General features: G+C 38.3%; 1 protein-coding gene and 1 pseudogene across 1 annotated transcript; one reads left to right on the top strand and one right to left on the bottom strand.

The window, feature by feature from the left end:
* Window positions 1-4,330: 4,330 nt before the first annotated feature.
* LOC120874370 lies at window positions 4,331-5,265 on the top strand (annotated as a pseudogene).
* A 13,234-nt stretch (window positions 5,266-18,499) lies between these two features.
* On the bottom strand, window positions 18,500-19,411 carry LOC120874385 (olfactory receptor 10G9-like). Its single transcript, XM_040255754.1, has one exon. The coding sequence runs from the start codon at window positions 19,409-19,411 to the stop codon at window positions 18,500-18,502; it is 912 nt and encodes a 303-aa protein (XP_040111688.1).

Raw genomic sequence — 19,411 nt, 5'->3', positions numbered from 1 at the left:
TTCCATGTCCTGGCTATTATAAACAGTGCTGCAATGAACATTGGGGTACATGTGTCTCTTTCAATTCTGGTTTCCTCAGTGTGTATGCCCAGCAGTGGGACTTTTTCACTCTCCTCTTTCACTTTCATCAAGAGGCTTTGTAGATATTCATATATAGGCATAGGGCTTCCCTAGTGGCTCAGTGTAAAGAATCTGCCTGCAGTGTGGGAGACTCAGGTTCAATTCCTGGGTCAGGAAGATCCCAGGAGAAGGGAATGGCAACCCACTCCAGTATTGTAGCCTACAGAATACCATGGATATTGGAGCCTGGCAGACTATAGTCTGAATGGTAGCAAAGATTCAGACATGACTGAGCAATTAACACTTTCACTTTCATATAGGCATAAGGTGAGAGATATTTAATATAAAGCTAACATTGTGGAAACCTGTTAGTTTTGAACCATATCATAACTTTGCTTTCAAATACTTACATTACCATACAAAATGCCTCTTTCCATCATCATGGAAGAAACTGTATTAGCCTACCATAACAGATAAGTGGTTTAAAAAAAAAAAGAAGAAGTAATAATGTTTTTAATACTGTGTAGTGGTCACATATGGATGTGAGCGTTGGACTGTGAAGAAAGCTGAGTGCCGAAGAATCGATGCTTTTGAACTGTGGTCTTGGAGAAGACTCTTGAGAGTCCCTTGGACTGCAAGGAGATCCAACCAGTCCATTCTAAAGGAGATCGGTCTTGGGTGCTCTTTGGAAGGACGCATGTTAAAGCTGAAATTCCAATACTTTGGCCATCTCTTGTGAAGAGTTGACTCATTGGAAAAGACTCTGATGCTGGGAGGGATTGGGGGCAGGAGGAGAAGGGGACGACAGAGGATGAGATGGCTGGATGGCATCACCAACTCAATGGACATGAGTTTGAGTGAACTCCGAGATTTGGTGATGACAGGGAGACCTGGCGTGCTGCAATTCATGGGGTCACATAGAGTCAGACACGACTGAGTGACTGAACTGAACTAAACTGAACTGAAGGGATATAACTGTAATACTGTATGACATAAGAATTTTCTAAGAATTCATTCATTCATATATGAGCCAGTCTACCTTGAAGCAATCATATAGCTGCTTCTTTCTTATCAATGCATGAATTGTTACTGTTATGTTTGTTGTTTTAGTCACTAAGTTGAGTCTTACTCTTTTATGATCCCATGGATTGTAGCCTGCCAGTCTCCTCTGTCATGGGATTTCCCAGGCAAGAATACTGGCGTGGGTTGCCATTGCCTCCTCCAGTGGATCTTTCTGACTTAGGGATTCAACTCATGTCTCCTGCATTGGCAGGTGGATTCTTTACTGTGAAGCCACCAGGGAAGTCATGAGTTGTTACAGTTGTAAATAAATATAAATCTTTTCACTTTATCTTTTCATTTTTGAGATGTAGTGTTAGTAATATGTATAACATCTACAGTGTCATCTATTCTGTAAGACAATATTGATGTACATGGTGACACACACATGATTCTCTTTGTAAAGAGTTGACATACATTTATAGTATCCATAAACACAGTACAGTAAGTGTATTTTCTCATCCTTATGACTTTCTTTATAACATTTTCTTATGATTCAGTTCAGTTCAAATCGGTCGCTCACTCATGTCGGACTCTTTGCGACCCCATGAATTACAGCACGCCAAGCCTCCCTGTCTATCACCAACTTCCGGAGTTCACTCAGACGTCCATCGAGTCGGTGATGCCATCCAGCCATCTCATTCTCTATCGTCCCCTTCTCCTCCTGCCCCCAATCCCTCCCAGCATCAGTTTTTTTGAATGAGTCAACCCTTCGCATGAGGTGGCCAAAGTACTGGAGTTTCAGCTTCAGCATCATTCCCTCCAAAAATATCCCAGGGCTGATCTCCATCAGAATGGACTGGTTGGATCTCCCTGCAGTCCAAGGGACTCTCAAGAGTCTTCTCCAACACCACAGTTCAAAAGCATCAATTCTTCAGCACTCAGCTTTTTTCACAGTCCAACTCTCACATCCATACATGACCATAGGAAAAACCATAGCCTTGACTAGACAGACCTTTGTTGGCAAAGTAATGTCTCTGCTTTTCAATATGTTATCTAGGTTGGTCATAACTTTCCTTCCAAGGAGTAAGCATCTTTTAATTTCATGGCTGCAGTCACCATCTGCAGAGATTTTGGAGCCCCCAAAAATAAAGTCTGACACTGATTCCACTGTTTCCCCATCTATTTGCCATGAAGAGATGGGACCAGACGCCATGATCTTCGTTTTCTGAATGTTGAGCTTTAAGCCAACTTTTTCACTCTCCTCTTTCACTTTCATCAAGAAGCTTTTTAGTTCCTCTTCACTTTCTGCCATAAGGGTGGTGTCATCTGCATATCTGAGGTTATTGATATTTGTCCTGGCAATCTTGATTCCACCCTGTGCTTCTTCCAGCCCAGCGTTTCTCATGATGTACTCTGCATATAAGTTAACTAAGTAGGGTGACAATATACAGCCTTGATGTACTCCTTTTCCTATTTGGAACCAGTCTGTTGTTCCATGTCCAGTTCTAACAGTTGCCTCCTGACCTGCATACAGATTTCTCAAGAGGCAAGTCAAGTGGTCTGGTATTCCCATCTCTTTTAGAATTTTCCACAGTTCATTGTGATCCAGACAGTCAAAGGCTTTGGCATAGTCAATAAAGCAGAAATAGATGTTTTTCTGGAACTCTCTTGCTTTTTCAATGATCCAGCGGATGTTGGCAATTTTATCTCTGGTTCCTCTGCCTTTTCTAAAATCAGCTTGAACACCTGGAAGTTCACGGTTCACATATTGCTGAAGCCTGGCTTGGAGAATTTTGAGCATTACTTTACAAGCGTGTGAGATGAGTGCAATTGTGTGGTAGTTTGAGCATTTTTTGGCATTGCTTTTGTTTGGAATTGGAATGAAAACTGACCTTTTCCAGTCCCGTGGCCACGGCTGAGTTTTCGAAATTTGCTGGCATATTGAGGGCAGCACTTTCACAGCATCATCTGTCAGAATTTGAAATAGCTCTACTGGAATTCCATCACCTCCACTAGCTTTGTTTGTAGTGATGCTTTCTAAGGCCCACTTGACTTCACATTCCAGGATGTCTGGCTCTAAGTGAGTGATCACACCGTCGTGATTTTCTTGGTCGTGAAGATCTTTTTTGTACAGTTCTTCTGTGTATTCTTGCCACTTCTTCTCAATATCTTCTGCTTCTGTTAGGTCCATACCATTTCTATCCTTGTCATGGGTAGTCGGTTTTAAATATGCATCAGGTATTTGATGGAATTGTCTTCTGTTGTGAGGTCATCACCTGGATTTACAAGTATGAGGAGTGGAAGATGGGGGAAGAGATATCATCTCTAACAATACTTTCATATTTAAGACTGAAATATATATGTTAGAAACCAGCCCCTACCTAGTGGATTGTAGCTGGGAAAATACATATGAGCTCTGTTCTTAGAGCCTCATAAAGCATAGTCTCACATAAGACAAGCATCATACCAGCAATCTTATGAGGGTTGGTATTTTGTTGATTGTATTGGAGATTGTAGAATTCTCTATTGGAGTTTGGATTCTTAATCTGCTCTGAGTATTTCCTATATAAGCAGGAAGTGGTATTAATGAGACACAAGTACAAATACCAGTGATTAAATTTTCCTTGAAGTTGTAGCTTTTGAAACTGAGAAGTTTCTATAGCACAATGAGAATTTATTTATTTTTTCTCTCTCTATATATACACATATATGATATTTATTATATACATGTATAATATATATTATGCATACATATATATCATATATTATATATATGGCAATTTTGTAATAAAAGGCACCGTGCTGTGTGGTTCACTATCAGCAGGGAACTGAATAACAACAACCTCAATAAGTTTGCAAGTGGATCGTGAGCCTCAGACAAGATTTCAGACTCAGCCAATACCTTGATTTCAATGTGGTGAGTCCTTGAGCAGGGAAACCCCGCTGACTTGACTCAAAAAACCTTTAAGACAGTAAATTTGAATTGTTTTATGCTACCAAATTTGTAGTAATTTATGATACACCAATAGATGAATGCATAGAATTTCTCGACTTCCTTTTGCATATCTGTGTGTGTGTGAGAGAGAGAGGATGATGATGAAATTATTCCATTACTTTTTTCAAAGAAGCTTCATAATAAACAAAGTTGAGTATGACTCTAGAGTTATCAACATTGAATGATGCAGCTTCCATCTAGAGAATGGGTTCTCAGTTCTCCCTTAATGTTGGGTGCTTTTGATATTCCCACAGAGAGTAAAAACGTGAAGAAATGACAAACGCGAGCCTAGTGACAACGTTCATCCTCACGGGCCTTCCCCATGCACCAGAGCTGGACACATTCCTCTTTGGAATCTTCCTGGTGATCTATGTCCTCACTGTGGTGGGGAAACTTCTCATCCTGCTGGTGATTATAGTGAATCCCCTCCTGCACACCCCCATGTACTACACCTCCTGACCCATCTGTCTTTCACTGATATGTCATTCTCCACAGTAACTGCGCCCAAAATGCTTATGACCCTGGTGTCCCCAGAAGGCAGTCCTGTCTCCTTTCCCAGCTGTGTGGCGCAGCTCTACTCCTTCCACTTCCTGGGCAGCACCGAGTGCTTCCCCTACACCGTCATGTCCTATGTCTGCTTCCTGGCCATCAGTTACCCGCTCAGGTACCCCAGCATGATGAGTGAGAGGATATGTGTTCTCCTGGCCACAACCACGTGGCTCGGTACCTCTGTGCACTCTGCTGTCCAGAGTGTCCAGACCACACTGACGTTCCGTTTGCCCTTCTGTGGGCCCAACCAGATCCAGCATTACTTCTGCAATGCACCACCCATCCTCAAACTGGCCTGTGCAGACAAGCCCATTGTGGAGATGGTGATCTTTGTTGTGGCTTCAGATTGCTTTCTTCTGATAGTGCTGTCTTACGTACCCATCGTCCATTCCATCCTGAAGATCCACACCTCAGAGGGGAGATGGAGAGCCTTCCAGACCTGTGCCTCCCACTGCACTGTGGTCCTTTGCTTCTTTGTTCCCCTTGTTTTCATTTACCTGAGACCAGGCTCCAAGGAGGTTGTGGACAGGATTGTGGCTGCTTTCTACACTGTGATGACGCCCCTTCTGAACCCTGTAGTCTACACGCTGAGGAACAAGGAAGTGAAGAAAGCTCTGGTGAAGCTTAAAGACAAAGTAGCATATTCACAGAGCAAATAATCTCTGCACTGTACATATGCTTATTTAAAAAAATAATAAAATAGTATAATATAGTAATATAATTTCATCAACATGAAATGTACTATGTATATAGTTCTCAGTGTTAAATTTTATTCAAACTACTTAGACATATCTGTTTCACAGATTTCGAGAATTTTTTAAAACTACAAATTTTTATTTACAATAAACATGCTTAAATTTTGATCTATGAACTCATTTCTCTGCAGTACATTTATGTTACATTTTTGTCCCACTCTTATTGACATATAGTTGACATATAACATCTTTTCTGCCTTTTTAAGGGCTTCCCTGGTGGCTCAGATGGTAAAGAATTTGCCTGCAGGGCAGGAAACCTGGTTTGATCCCTAGGTCGGGAAGATCTCCTGGAGAAGTAAATGGCAACCCACTCCAGTATTCTTACTTGGAAAATCCCATGGACGAAGGAGCTACAGTCCATGGGCTTGCAAAGAGTCAAACACAACTAAGCAACTTCACTTTCTACCTTTTTAAAAAGTAAATATTCAACCTGGATCTCAGATGCAGAGGAGTGACTTATTTAAATATTCTTAAGTTGATAATATGCTTATTTGTTTATGTCTTATGCACATAAACATGGAGATTTAGAATCTGGGGACACTGTTAACACTGTTCAAGGACAGCAACAATTATCAGAGGTCATTTACTTACAGATGCAGCAGTGCACCTGCCTCCTCAGTTCTTTTTGTGGTTGCGTGTGTGTGTGTGTGTGCATGTGTGTGTGTTTCTGTGTCTGTGTCTACGTGTGTGTCTCTTTGCATGAAGGTCCCAAGGTAACTAGTCCTGTTCCCAGGACATCTTGACCCTGGTCAGTGCTGCCACACTGAGAGTCCCAGACTTCTGAGCAACTTGTCTCTCTAGATAGGTCTGCCAGGATAAGCTGTGGCTCTGAGAGACTCCTTTCAGAGACTGGGAACCATCACCACCTTCAGAGAGCCCTGTGGTTTCTCAGGTTTGGTCAGTGTGATCAGGAGGAAGCTACCATCAGATACCTTCAGTCTCCATCACACAGTCTGACTTTAAATTCTTGTATTACTGGACCAGATGCCCATATTCAGCACAATCATTCTATGCTGGGTTATTTCACTATTGGTGGTGATGACAGTCATGCTGCCCAGAGAGCTCCTTAGATTCACCAAACTTCAGCCTCCTCTGAGACAGGGACACCATACATTGCAGGCTGGAGCCAAGGGTGCTTCCTATTTAGAAAGTAGAATAATTAAAGTGTAATTAAGTCACTAGGTGTCATGGGATTTCAAAATATTTCTTTTACAAGTTAGAAAAATAAGGCCTAGTAAAGACAAAACACCCTAAAAAAAAAAAAAAACAAAAACAGTGCATAGCTACACAGCCCATACTAGTGGACTTCCACGTGTAATGATGAAGATGAGACTGTATCTCAATTTCTCATCTGTTAATGACCTTTTCTAGCAGTACTGTTCAGAGGATTAAATGATTTAGTGGAAGCAAATGTACTTGAGCAATATCAAGTCACAATAAATTCTTAAAGTTTTAAAATTAAAACGTGACCACCAGCCAGATAGCCTGATTCTCAGAATCTTTTCTTCTACAATTTATTTCAGTGACTCTCTAGCCACTGACATAATATTTGGTAGATGCATGAATGTAGCTTTATTTAAATCACTGATAATAAATTATAGTCATGATTATCACCATTATTCACAATGTAATTATTCTGATTAGCTATTTTGATAAATTTTATATGGTCATATTTACTAGTTTTCAAGGAACTTAATAATTATAAAATCAACAAAAATTACATTGTACCAAATTAAATTATTCTAGAACAATTCAGAGGCAAAAATATAAATATTAATGAGCTTAGGATATACTAGACACTTTATAATTTAATTATTACAAGAACCCTATGAGATCTGTACTGTTGATATATAAGGTGAGAAAACTAAAGATGATTAGGTTGCTTACTCAAGTATGCAGGTTTAGTAAGGAATATGGCCAAGGCTTAACCCCAGATATCCTGCACCAAAGCCCATGATGTTAAACTTTACCCTACATTGCTATTACTAAATATGAGGAAACTTTTTAAGTGTTTGGGGAAGACAATATCAATGAACATCAATAATCATTGAAATAACAAAGCAGATAAATTTGTACAGTATTTTATATATCAAATGCAATTTCTTATAAACTACTTTTCTCCCCATATACTATGAAAAGCACCCTAGCTACCTTACCTTTGCCTGATTTAGATTCTAAATGCTTCATCACACTGTTTATTTACATGCTCCACATTAGATTGTGGACTTCTCAAGGAAAAATATTGTCTTATCCTTAAAGTAATCCATCTATATAAATGTTTGTCTCCTTTCTTTAGGATACTTTCTCTGTTATAGGCCATTTCTATTTCCCAATATATTTTTTACTTTCTTAGGGACCCAATTTCTGATGCACACTCACAATATTAGGTATCCCTCCTAAACAGGGGCCTTCTCTTTCTCTCCATGCTGTTCCTGCTTTCCTTGTTCAAGTCCTTAATAACTTTAGTTTGTCAGATATTTCAATTAGGAGATAAAGGTATTGCATCAAATTTTACATGTCTAAACATTTCTCCCCTTTCTTTGACATTTGTCTCTTATGTGATATGATTATCCAGTATAAAGCTACTCTGAAACTCAGTGTCTGCCCATAATCCTTCCTTCTACACTTCTTCTTCATACAGTTGAAAGGGGATAAGAGAAGAGATAAATAGAAAAAAATGAGAGAGTTCAAATGGCAGGAAAAATCTCTGGAAAATAAAGAAGCATAGTGGATAATTTTAATACTTCCATAATGAATTCTTCATATCTTCAAATATTAATTGGGAAAACTTTATTTTTTAAATACTTCCTTATGTCATTACTATGCCCTAAAAGTTATCAGGCCTGTTTTCAAAAGGGAAAATAATTTTTTAATTAATAAAATAATTCAGAGTTGATGTTTCCATCCCAGTTGGGGAACGATGAAAACTGAGAAAAACTTTCAACATCCTGTGTCATATATTCATGTATTCTCTTGGGTCTTTCCTTGCAGTAACAGCTATAGAGTATTAAACTTTCCCTTGGAGACTCATTATTATGCTATCATTCCCCTGTTAACCCAAAATTTTAAAACATTGTTTGTAATAGCATGATGTGGCTAATTGATTCCTTGAAGTTATAGTTTCTGAGTTAACTAGTAGCCAAAGGGATCTTAAATTATAGAAAGTACATAGTTAAATTATGAGATGTAAGTAGCTAGCATGGAAAGAGGCTGGCCAAATCCAGAAGGAATAAGATGACTTTTATAATAATCTTAATGTTGATACTGTTCTTCCATTCAATCCTGCATTCTCAATTAATCAATGCAACAATTCCTTTAAAAATTTTAATTAAATGACTATTATATTTAAGGCCCTGTGTCCTGCAGTTCATGGGGTTGCAAAGAGTCAGACATGACTGGGAATCTGAACAACAGCAACAAAATATTTAAGGCACAGGAAATACAGAACATCAAGACAGTAATCGTGTTCTAAAGGTCCAGCATCCATACCTGAAACACATAAGTAAACAAGTGAGTTTTAGAATGTCATAAAGTATATATCAGGTGAAATGGTAAACCATATGGCATCTAACAGAGGTTAGGCAGTTGAGTGAGTCACAATCTGAAAATATATAAAACTACACACACAGATAATAAGGGTTTCTCCAAACATGTAATTCATATTTATAACATGTAAGCGTAAATAATATGGACTTCTCTGGTGACTCAGTGGTAAAGAAACTGCTTGCCAAAGCAGGAGATGCAGGTTCAGTAGCTGGGTAGAGAAGATCCCCTCGAGGATAAAATAGCAACGCACTCCAGTATTCTTGCCTGGGAAATCACTTGGACAGGGGAACCTGGCAGGCAATAGTCCATAGAGTCTCGAAGAGTCAGATATGACTGAGTACACGTGAATAATATGGAGATTATTTCAGTTCACGTGTTTTGGAGTCTGCCCCAGATTCTCAGAGATTCTGCTTCTCAGCCCAGGCCACAATTCATTTTGAGTCTTTTTTAGTTCTAACGAGAAGAAATTTTGGGCACAAGAGACTAAATTCAAAACTTTTCACCTCTGTTTTTATTCTCTGATAATCTCAATGCCCAGACCATGTATACATATTGGCACGGACATACCTCCTTCCCATCACAAAAAGGCCAGAATGTGCATTCCTTTTGTGTCTCTGTGGTGGTGATGTGGAAATATTAGGCAGCCTGTGGTAAGATATTACAAGGAGTAACATAGTAAAAGAAGGAGATGGCAGAGTATGAGATGGTTAGAATAACAGACTCAATAGATGTGAATTTGAACAAATTCCTGGAGAGAGTGGAGGACAGAGGAGCTTGACATGTTGCACCATGAGATTGCAAAGAGTTGGACACAACTTAGTGAGTGCACAACAAAACAAAAGTTTCAGTACCACTCTATGCATCTATTTCACCCACAGTCAGCAGGGGCAGTGGAAAGCCATAAAAAGAATTTTGAAAATACATTTGAAATTTGTGCAGAATCAAGTCTGAAGTGGTCAGATGCCCTAAGATCATTAGATATATAGAGAAGACGAGGACTCTCCTGGAGTGACATATTAATGAACATTTAAGATAATTAGATATAAAGAGAAGACAAGGACTCTCCTGGAGTGACATATTAGTGGACAAGACATATAAGACTTTCCATGACTCCTTTAAAGGATGTCCACTGGATGTATATTTGCATGTCTGATGATGTAATATTAGGGTGTTGTGAAATTATTAATGAAGAATGACAAGCCATTCACAGGTGTTCACAACTCCAAAACTGGACTCAAAAGACAACGTCATAACAGGCAATCTGCCATATATTAACTAAACATCATTGTTAGAGGCCAAGCTAAATTCTAAACAATCCAAGATCTTTATAGTCATTTAAGTACATGTATCAGCTTTCTATATTTTTTATATTGTTGTCCTCTATTTTATTTCCAACTGTGTTGTAAACTTTGCAAGATGTCTCTGTCCATGGGATTCTCCAGGCAAGAATACTGGAGCAGGTTGACAGTCCCTTCTCCAGGGGATCTTCCTGGCCCAGGGATCAAACCCAGGTCTCCTGCATTGAAGGCAGATTCTTTACTGTCTAAACCACCAGGGAAGCCCACTTTAAAGATCATTTATTTATTTATTTATTTTATCTTTTTTTTTTATTGTTGAGTTTTTTTAATTTTATTTTTACTTTATTTTACTTTACAATACTATATTGGTTTTGACATACGTTGACATGAATCCACCATGGGTGTATATGAACTCCCAATCCTGAATCCCCCTCTGACCTCCCACCCCATATCATCTCTCTGGATCATCCCCATGCACCAGCCCCAAGCATCCTGTATCCTGTATTGAACATAGACTGGCACTTCGTTTCTTACATGATAGTATACATGTTTCAATGCCATTTTCCCAAATCTTCCCACCCTCTCCCTCTCCCTCAGAGTCCAAAAATCCGTTCTATACATCTGTGTAGCAGTGTTTTAGTTCTACCTACATATTTACCTTTTCCAGTGCTATTGCACTTCCATCTGGGATCATTTTATTCAATTTAGAATTGCCTGTGGTAATTTCTATATTGAAGGGCTATATTTTATGTTGTTAATACTTGTTAATAGAGGCTACTTTGTCATGGTTGTGTAGAAAGTTTTCCTCTTTTGTTTTTAATTTGTAATTTGACATTTTTGTTTGCCTGATTTTAAAAATCAACTTTAGAGAGGTATAATGTGTATACAGGAGGAGAAGGGGACGACAGAGGATGAGATGGCTGGATGGCATCACTGACTTGATGGACATGAGTGAACTCCGGAAGTTGGTGATGGACAGGGAGGCCTGGCATGCTGCAATTCATGGGGTCGCAAAGAGTCGGAAATGACTGAGCGACTGAACTGAACTGAACTGAATATGCATACACTAAAATGCATCCACTTTGGGCACACAGTTTGACCTGTTATGACAAATGTTAACTTCCACCAAAATCAGGATTAAAAAACTTCTCCATCACTGTATAGAACACCTTGTGTACCTTCTTGGTCATCTCCCACCTTCTGAGACCCAGACTCGACTGCTTTCTCCCACTGTAGATTAGATTTAACCTACTTTCCTATATATGGGATCATATGTTACATATACTTTTGTGTTTCACTTATTTTTTAATTGAAATATAGTTGATTTATGATATCATATTAGTTTCTGGTATACAGTATATTGATTCAGTATTTTTACAGATTAAATGCCCTTAAAAATTACAATTTTTTGTAATTCCTTGTGCTATACACTATATCCTTATGGCTTATTTATTATATATAGTGGTTTGTATATCTTAATCCCATTTCTATTGTTCATCTGCCTTTTCCTCATTAATCTGTGTATTTGTACATAGCAATAATCCATTTCTCAATGAAGGGTAGCCTATTCTATAAATACATCACAATTTATCACCTATCATTTAACATTTGTGTTGCTTTGATTGGGTATATTATTAATGAATATGTTATATACATTTATTTTCAAATATTTGTGGGCATTTGTTTTTAATATTCCTGGGTAAACATCAAAACACAGAACAGCTAAGTCAAATGATAAGTCAAATTACAAGTCAGCTATGCCATTTTATATATCCACTAGCAATATATGAGTTCCAATTGCTCTGTATCCTCACTAATGTTTGATGCTGTCACTTTTAAAACTTTAACCAATTGAGTATGTGTGATAACACTTTATTATAGTTTAATTTTACATTTTACTGTTGATTAATGATGCTGAACATTTTTCATCTTTGACCATTCACTTATTTCCTTTGTGAAGTGTGTAGTCAAGTCTTTTGTCCATTTCTCATCGAACTGTTTGCTTTTGATTATTGACTTGTGAGATATCTTTACATGTTTATTACAAATATTTGCATCCAGTGTGTGTTATACCTACCCATGTTTTCATTAACATCATTTGAAGAACACAGTTTTTAATTTAAGTGAAATACAATTTTTAATTTATTTTTATGTCCCATGCTTTTCTGGCCTTTCTAAGAAATCTACACCAACTCTATGTTTATGAAAGTTTTCTCTCACATTCCCCATGGAAATGCTTTCACATTTAGGTCAATAATCCAATTGAGAAGGTAAATAAAATAGACAAACCATTAGCTAGACTCATCAAGAAAAAAAGGGAGAAGAGTCAGATCAACAGAATTAGAAATGAAAATGGAGAAATCACAACGGACAACACAGAAATACAAAGGATCATAAGAGACTGCTAATCAGCAATTATATGCCAATAAAATGGACAACTTGGAAGAAATGGGCAAATTGTTAGAAAAGTATAATCTTCCAAAACTGAACCAGGAAAAAATATAAAATTTTAACAGACCCATCACAAGCACAGATATTGAGACTGTAATCAAAATCTTCCAACAAATGAAAGCCCAGGACCAGATGGCTTCACAGGTGAATTATACCAAAAATTTCTAGAAGAGATAACACCTATCCTACTCAAACTCTTCCAGAAAATTGCAGAGGAAGATAAACTGCCAAACTCATTCTATGAGGCCACCATCACCCTAATACCAAAACCAGACAAAGATACCACAAAAAAAGAAAACTACAGGCCAATATCACTGATGAACATAGATGCAAAAATCCTCAAGAAAATTATAGCAAACAGAATCCAACAACATATTTAAAAGATCACACATCATGGGCTGGGCTTTACCACAGGGATGCAATGATTCTTTAATATCTGCAAATCAATCAATGCAATACACCACATTAACAATTTGAAAGATAAATGCCATATGATTATCTCAATAGATGCAGAGAAAGCCTTTGACAAATTTCAGTATCCATTTCTGATAAAAACCCTCCAGAAAGCAGGAATAGAAGGAACATACCTCAACATAATAAAAGCTATATATGATAAACCCACAGAAAACATTATCCTCAATGGTGAAAAAATGAAAGCATTTCCCCTAAAGTTAGGAACAAGACAAGGGTGCCCACTCTCACCACTACTATGCAACATAGTTTTGGAAGTTTTGGCCACAGCAATCAGAGAAGAAAAAGGAATAAAAGAAATGCAGATTGGAAAAGAAGAAGTAAAACTCTCACTGTTTGCAGATGGCATGATCCTCTACATAGAAAACCCTAAAGACTCCACCAGAAAATTACTAGAGCTAATCAATGAATATAGGAAAGTTGCAGGATATAAAATTAACACTCAGAAATCCCTTGCATTCCTATACACTAACAATGAGAAAACAGAAAGAGAAAATAAGGAAAAAATTCCATTCACAATTGCAATGAAAAGAATAAAACAATTAGGAATATATCTACCTAAAGAAACTAAAGACCTATATATAGAAAACTGTAAAACACTGATGAAAGTAATCAAAGATGACAAATAGATGGAGAAATATACCATGTTAATGGATTGGAAGAATCAATATAGTGAAAATAAGTATACTACCCAAAGCAATCTATAGATTCAATGTAATCCCTATCAAGCTACCAGCGGTATTTTTCACAGAGCTAGAAAAAATAATTTCACAATTTGTATGGAAATACAAAAAAACCTCTAATAGCCAAAGCAGTCTTGAGAAAGAAGAATGGAACTGGAGGAATCAACTTGCCTGACTTCAGGCCCTACTACAAAACCACAGTCATCAAGACAGTATGGTACTGGTGCAAAGACAGAAATATAGATCAATGGAACAAAATAGAAAGCCCAGAGATAAATCCATGCACCTAGGGACACCTCATCTTTGACAAAGGAGGCAAGAATATACAATGGAGTAAACACAATCTCTTTAACAAGTGGTGCTGGGAAAACTGGTCAACCACTTGTAAAAGAATGAAACTAGAACACTTTATAACACCATACACAAAAATAAACTCAAAATGGATTAAAGATCTAAATGTAAGACCAGAAACTATAAAACTCCTAGAGGAGAACATAGGCAAAACACTCTCTGACATAAATCACAGCAGGATCTTCTATGACCCACCTCCCAGAGTAAAGGAAATAAAAGCAAAAATAAACAAATGGGACCTAATTAGACTCAAAAGCCTTTGCAAAACAAAGGAAACTATAAGCAAGGTGAAAAGACAGCCTTCGGAATGGGAGAAAATAATAGCAAATGAAGCAACTGACAAACAACTAACCTCAAAAATATACAAGCAGCTCATGCACCTCAATTCCAGAGAAATAAACGACCCAATCAAAAAATGGGCCAAAGAATTAAATAGACATTTCCCCAAAGAAGACATACAGATGGCTAACAAATACATGAAAAGATGTTCAATGTCATTCATTATCAGAGAAATGCAAATCAAAACCTCAATGAGGTACCATCTTACACCAGTCAGAATGGCTGTTATCAAAAAGTCTATAAACTATAAATGCTGGAGAGGGTGCAAAGAAAAGGGAACCCTCTTACACTGTTGTTGGGAATTCAAACTAGTACAGCCACTATGGAGAACAGTGTGGAGATTCATTTAAAACTGGAAATAGAACTGCCATACCACCCAGCAATCCCACTGCTGAGCATACACACTGAGGAAATCAGAATTGAAAGAGACACGTGTTCCCCAATGTTCACCGCAGCACTGTTTACAATAGCCAGGACATGGAAGCAACCTAGATATCCATCAGCTGATGAATGGATAAGAAAGCTGTGATCCATATATACAATGAAGTATTAGCCATTAAAAAGAATACATTTGAATCAGTTCTAATGAGGTTGATGAAACTGAAGCCTGTTATACCGAGTGAAGTAAGTCAGAAAGGAAAACACCAATATAGTATATTAATGCATATATATGGAATTTTAAAAGACAGTAATGACCCTATATGCAAGACAGCAAAAAAGACACAGATATAAAGAACAGACATTTGGACTCTGTGGGAGAAGGCAAGGGTGGGATGATTTGACAGAAGAGCACTGAAACATGTTTATTAGCATATGCGAAATAGATTGCCAGTCCAGGTTTGATGCGTGAGACAGGGCACTTAGGGCCAGTGCACTGGGATGACCCTGAGGGATGGGATAGGGAGGGAGGTGGGAGAGGGGCTCAGGATGAGGGACACAAGTACACCCATGGCTGATTAATGTGAATGTATGGCAAAAACTGCTACAATATTGTAAAGAAATTAGCCTCAATTAAAATAAATAAATTAATTTACAAAAAAATAAATTAAATAATTTTTTTAATAAAGAGTAAGTTAACACTCAAAATTTGGTTTTTACTGATGGATAGCCAGCTCTTTCTGCTTTGTTTGTTGAAAGCACTATTCTTTCCCCTTTGAAATGCTCTGGCATTTTGATTAAACATTGTCTGAGTGACATGTGCAGGTGTGGTGCTCCATTGACCTACTTGTCAGTACTTCATGCCAGTTGTGCAAACTCTTGATTACTGTGATTTACAGTACTATCGCAGTTTTTAAACATGTGGTTTTTATGTTTAAAGCCGATTATATGCACTGATGCTAAAGCTGAAACTCTACTTTGGCCACCTCATGCGAAGAATTGAGTCATTGGAAAAGACTCTGATGCTGGGAGGGATTGGGGGCAGGAGGAGAAGGGGACAACAGAGGATGAGATGGCTGGATGGCATCACCGACTCGATGGACCTGAGCTTGAGTGAACTCTGGGGGTTGGTGATGGACAGGGAGGCCTGGCATGCTGCGATTCATGGGGTCACAAAGAGTCGAACACGACTGAGCGACTGAACTGAACTGAACTGAACTGATATGCACCTTCACCCCCAAATCCTCCAGCTGCCCCTTTGTTATTCAAATGAATGTTTTCAATTCCTCATTTCCTTTTAATCACCTACAGATATTCCATGGATGATGTTTATATGTCATCTCTGCAGTGGAATAGTTCAGTGGCATGAAGAAACTAGAAGAGCAACAGCTTTGGTCCTTGAATCCTCTGCTCCCAGGACGGTGTCACTGAGAAGTAGCCACTTTCATACACACCTTCTCTGGGACTCCTTAAATTTACAGTCTCTGTAAAGGTCTTTCCTTGTTATTGTGAGAAATGATTCTGTAAGGTTCAATAGCAGATTTGTATAAATCTTCTTGGACTTGCTTTGGAAACATAGGAAGGACAGTGGTTTCCCTTTACTGATCTGGCCCCTTTATTCTGCTCAATAAAAGCTTTCTTCTCCATGCTTAGGAAATGGATGTTTTAAAAGCCACCAGAAACCAAAAAATGTTGTGGCTAGTCTCCTTGCTTACTAAGTCTGTAGGCTTTTCCTGCCTTGTTTCCTAGGCTAGACTATCAACCAGGTGATTTTACCTGAAACTTTCATGGGTATTTCATCCAAGTAATTCCAGAACTAGATGTTTCATTCTATCCTAAGAACTTTCCCTTATTACATTCTCTGTGTATTGAGTTTTATCACAACTACCAAAGTGTATTAATCTTCTCTAGCAGTTTTACCTTCTCATAAAGTTGGCCCTTCACCATTCATTGCACCATGTTAATTCTTACTACTACTGCCTGAAGGTAAAAAATCCACTTGCAATGCAGTAGATGTGGGTTTGATCCCTGAATTGGGACGATCCCCAGGACAAGGGAAAGGCACCCACTCCAGTATTCTGGCCTGGAGAATTCCATAGTCCATGGGATCACAAGGAGTTAGACACGACTGAGTGACTTTCACTTTCACTGCCTGAACCTGGGTTTTCATGTGTTTTTTTTTTTTTTTCTTTTCCTAATATGCAGTTGAAAAAGCTCTTTAGTTGATCTTTCTGCCTTAAGACTTACCTTCCTCCTATCTGTCTTCATACACTAATTACATCTCTAAATAAAATTGTGGTCATATGACATTTACATTGGCTATATTTCAATTATTCTCCCAATTTTAGGAGATAAGAATCCTTCATCCTGATATTGTATATATGTTCCTTCATAATTAGTCTGATTTTTATGACCCTTTCTTAAACACCTTATTCTTCTTATATAAAGACTACACGCTCCTTGAGGTCTTTTCTGTTTAGTCTTTGTACTCACAGTTCATACCACATAGTAGCCACTAAATACATATTTATATATTGAATACTGATTCACTCAGAAAAGCAAAAAAAAAAAAAAAAACTGTAAACAAAAAACCCTCAAAGTTGTTTTATATAATTCTTTAACAAAATAATAATATTTGATAGCTTTATTCAGTGGTCAATATTCACATCAGCTAAAACATCATCATATAAGAGATCCTATGGTCTTGGAACTGTCCAATATATTGGCTGTGATGGTGGATACACAAACCTACAGGAGTTAAAACTGTGTACAACTTAACATACAAACATATAAATAAATCTGGGAAAATCTGAATAATCTGTGGCTTATATCAATGTCCAAATCCTAGTTGTATATTATGGTGCAGTCTGCTAATCATTACCATTGGGGGAATCTGGGCAAAGTTTCTCCCTGTATACAAGGGATCTCTCTCTGTATTATTTCTTACAACTTTGTATGACAGTTATACCAATAAAAATTTCAATTAAAAAAGACACTGACTTTTATTTACCTTTTGTGTCTTCATTAAAAAATCTAAATAACTTTCAACATGGTTTTGTTTCATACATATTATTACAGTATTTTGAGTCTTCCAGTGAATTTCTAAGTTAAAACAATTAATGAGTCTCTTCCTGGGCACCCATGACACCTATCTCAATGTACCCTGTTTGATACTGCATTTGTTTTTCTCCCTTCCCAACGATGACCTTTGTGAATGTAGAGATTTTGGTCTTTTGTGTTTCTATTGTTTATAATGTGTTTTGTGCTATATATTTGTGCTCTGTGCTAAGTTGCTTCAGTTGTATTGAACTCTTTGTAACCCTATGAACTGTAGCTTGTCCATGGGATTTTCCAGGCAAGAATACTGGAGTGGGTTGCCATTTCCTTCTCCAGGGATCTTCCCTTAAATTATTCCATTAAAGGTCTGCTTAAGCTGGAACTCTGCACAGGGAGAAACAGTAAAAAAGTATTGTTTTCATTAAAGAATTAATTGAAATGTCCCTTAAAAGTATAAATTCTTCTTTTTTTTAGTTTAAATTCTTGTTGGCGTTTAACTTGATTATAAATAAAAGTTAGCCATATCTGGTCTGTGTTGATTCTTTATTTTGAGTAAATACTGACTCACTTTTTCAGTTTCAGCAGAGCTTTCTTCACTTCCTTGTTCCTCAGGGTGTAGACCACAGGGTTCAGAAGGGGTGTCAGCACAGTGTAGAAAACAGCCACAATCCTATCCACAATCTCCTTGGAGCCTGGTCTCAGGTAAATGAAAACAAGGGGAACATAGAAACAAAGGACCACAATGCAGTGGGAGGCACAGGTCTGGAAGGCTCTCCATCTCCCCTCTGAGGTGCGGATCTTCAGGATGGAATGGACAATAGACACATAGGACAGCATAATAAGAAGAAAGCAACCCAAGGCCACCAACCCAATGTTGACAAAGATCACCATCTCCACAGTGGATGTGTCTGCACAGGCCAGTTTGAGGATAGACGGTGCATCACAAATGTAATGCTGGATCTGGTTGGGTCCACAGAAGGGCAAACGGAATGTTGGTGTGGTCTGGGCAGCAGAATGCAGAGAGCCACTGAGCCATGTGGTTGTGGACAGGATGGCACACGTTCTCCCACTCATCATGCTGGCATACCTGAGTGGGTAACTGATGGCCAGGTAGCGGTCATAGGACATGACGGTGTAGAGGAAGCACTCGGTGCTGCCCAGGAAGTCAAAGGAGTAGAACTGAGCCACACAGCTGGGAAAGGAGATAGGACTGCCTTCTGGGGACACCAGGGTCATCAGCATTTTGGGCACAGTGACTGTGGAGTACCACATGTCAATGAAGGACAGGTTGCTCAGGAAGTAGTACATGGGGGTGTGCAGGTGGGGATTCACTATAATCACTAGCATGATGAGAAGATTTCCCACCACAGTGAGGACATAGATCACCAGGAAGATTCCAAAGAGGAGCATGTCCATCTCTGGTGTATGGGGAAGGCCCATGAGGATGAACGTTGTCACTAGGCTTGCATTTGTCAT

The sequence above is a fragment of the Oryx dammah genome, unplaced genomic scaffold (genome assembly GCF_014754425.2).
Source record: "Oryx dammah isolate SB20612 unplaced genomic scaffold, SCBI_Odam_1.1 HiC_scaffold_15, whole genome shotgun sequence".
Taxonomy (NCBI): Eukaryota; Metazoa; Chordata; class Mammalia; order Artiodactyla; family Bovidae; genus Oryx; species Oryx dammah.
Note: the sequence above shows the minus strand (reverse complement) of the source record. Positions and strands in the feature narration are given on the sequence as shown.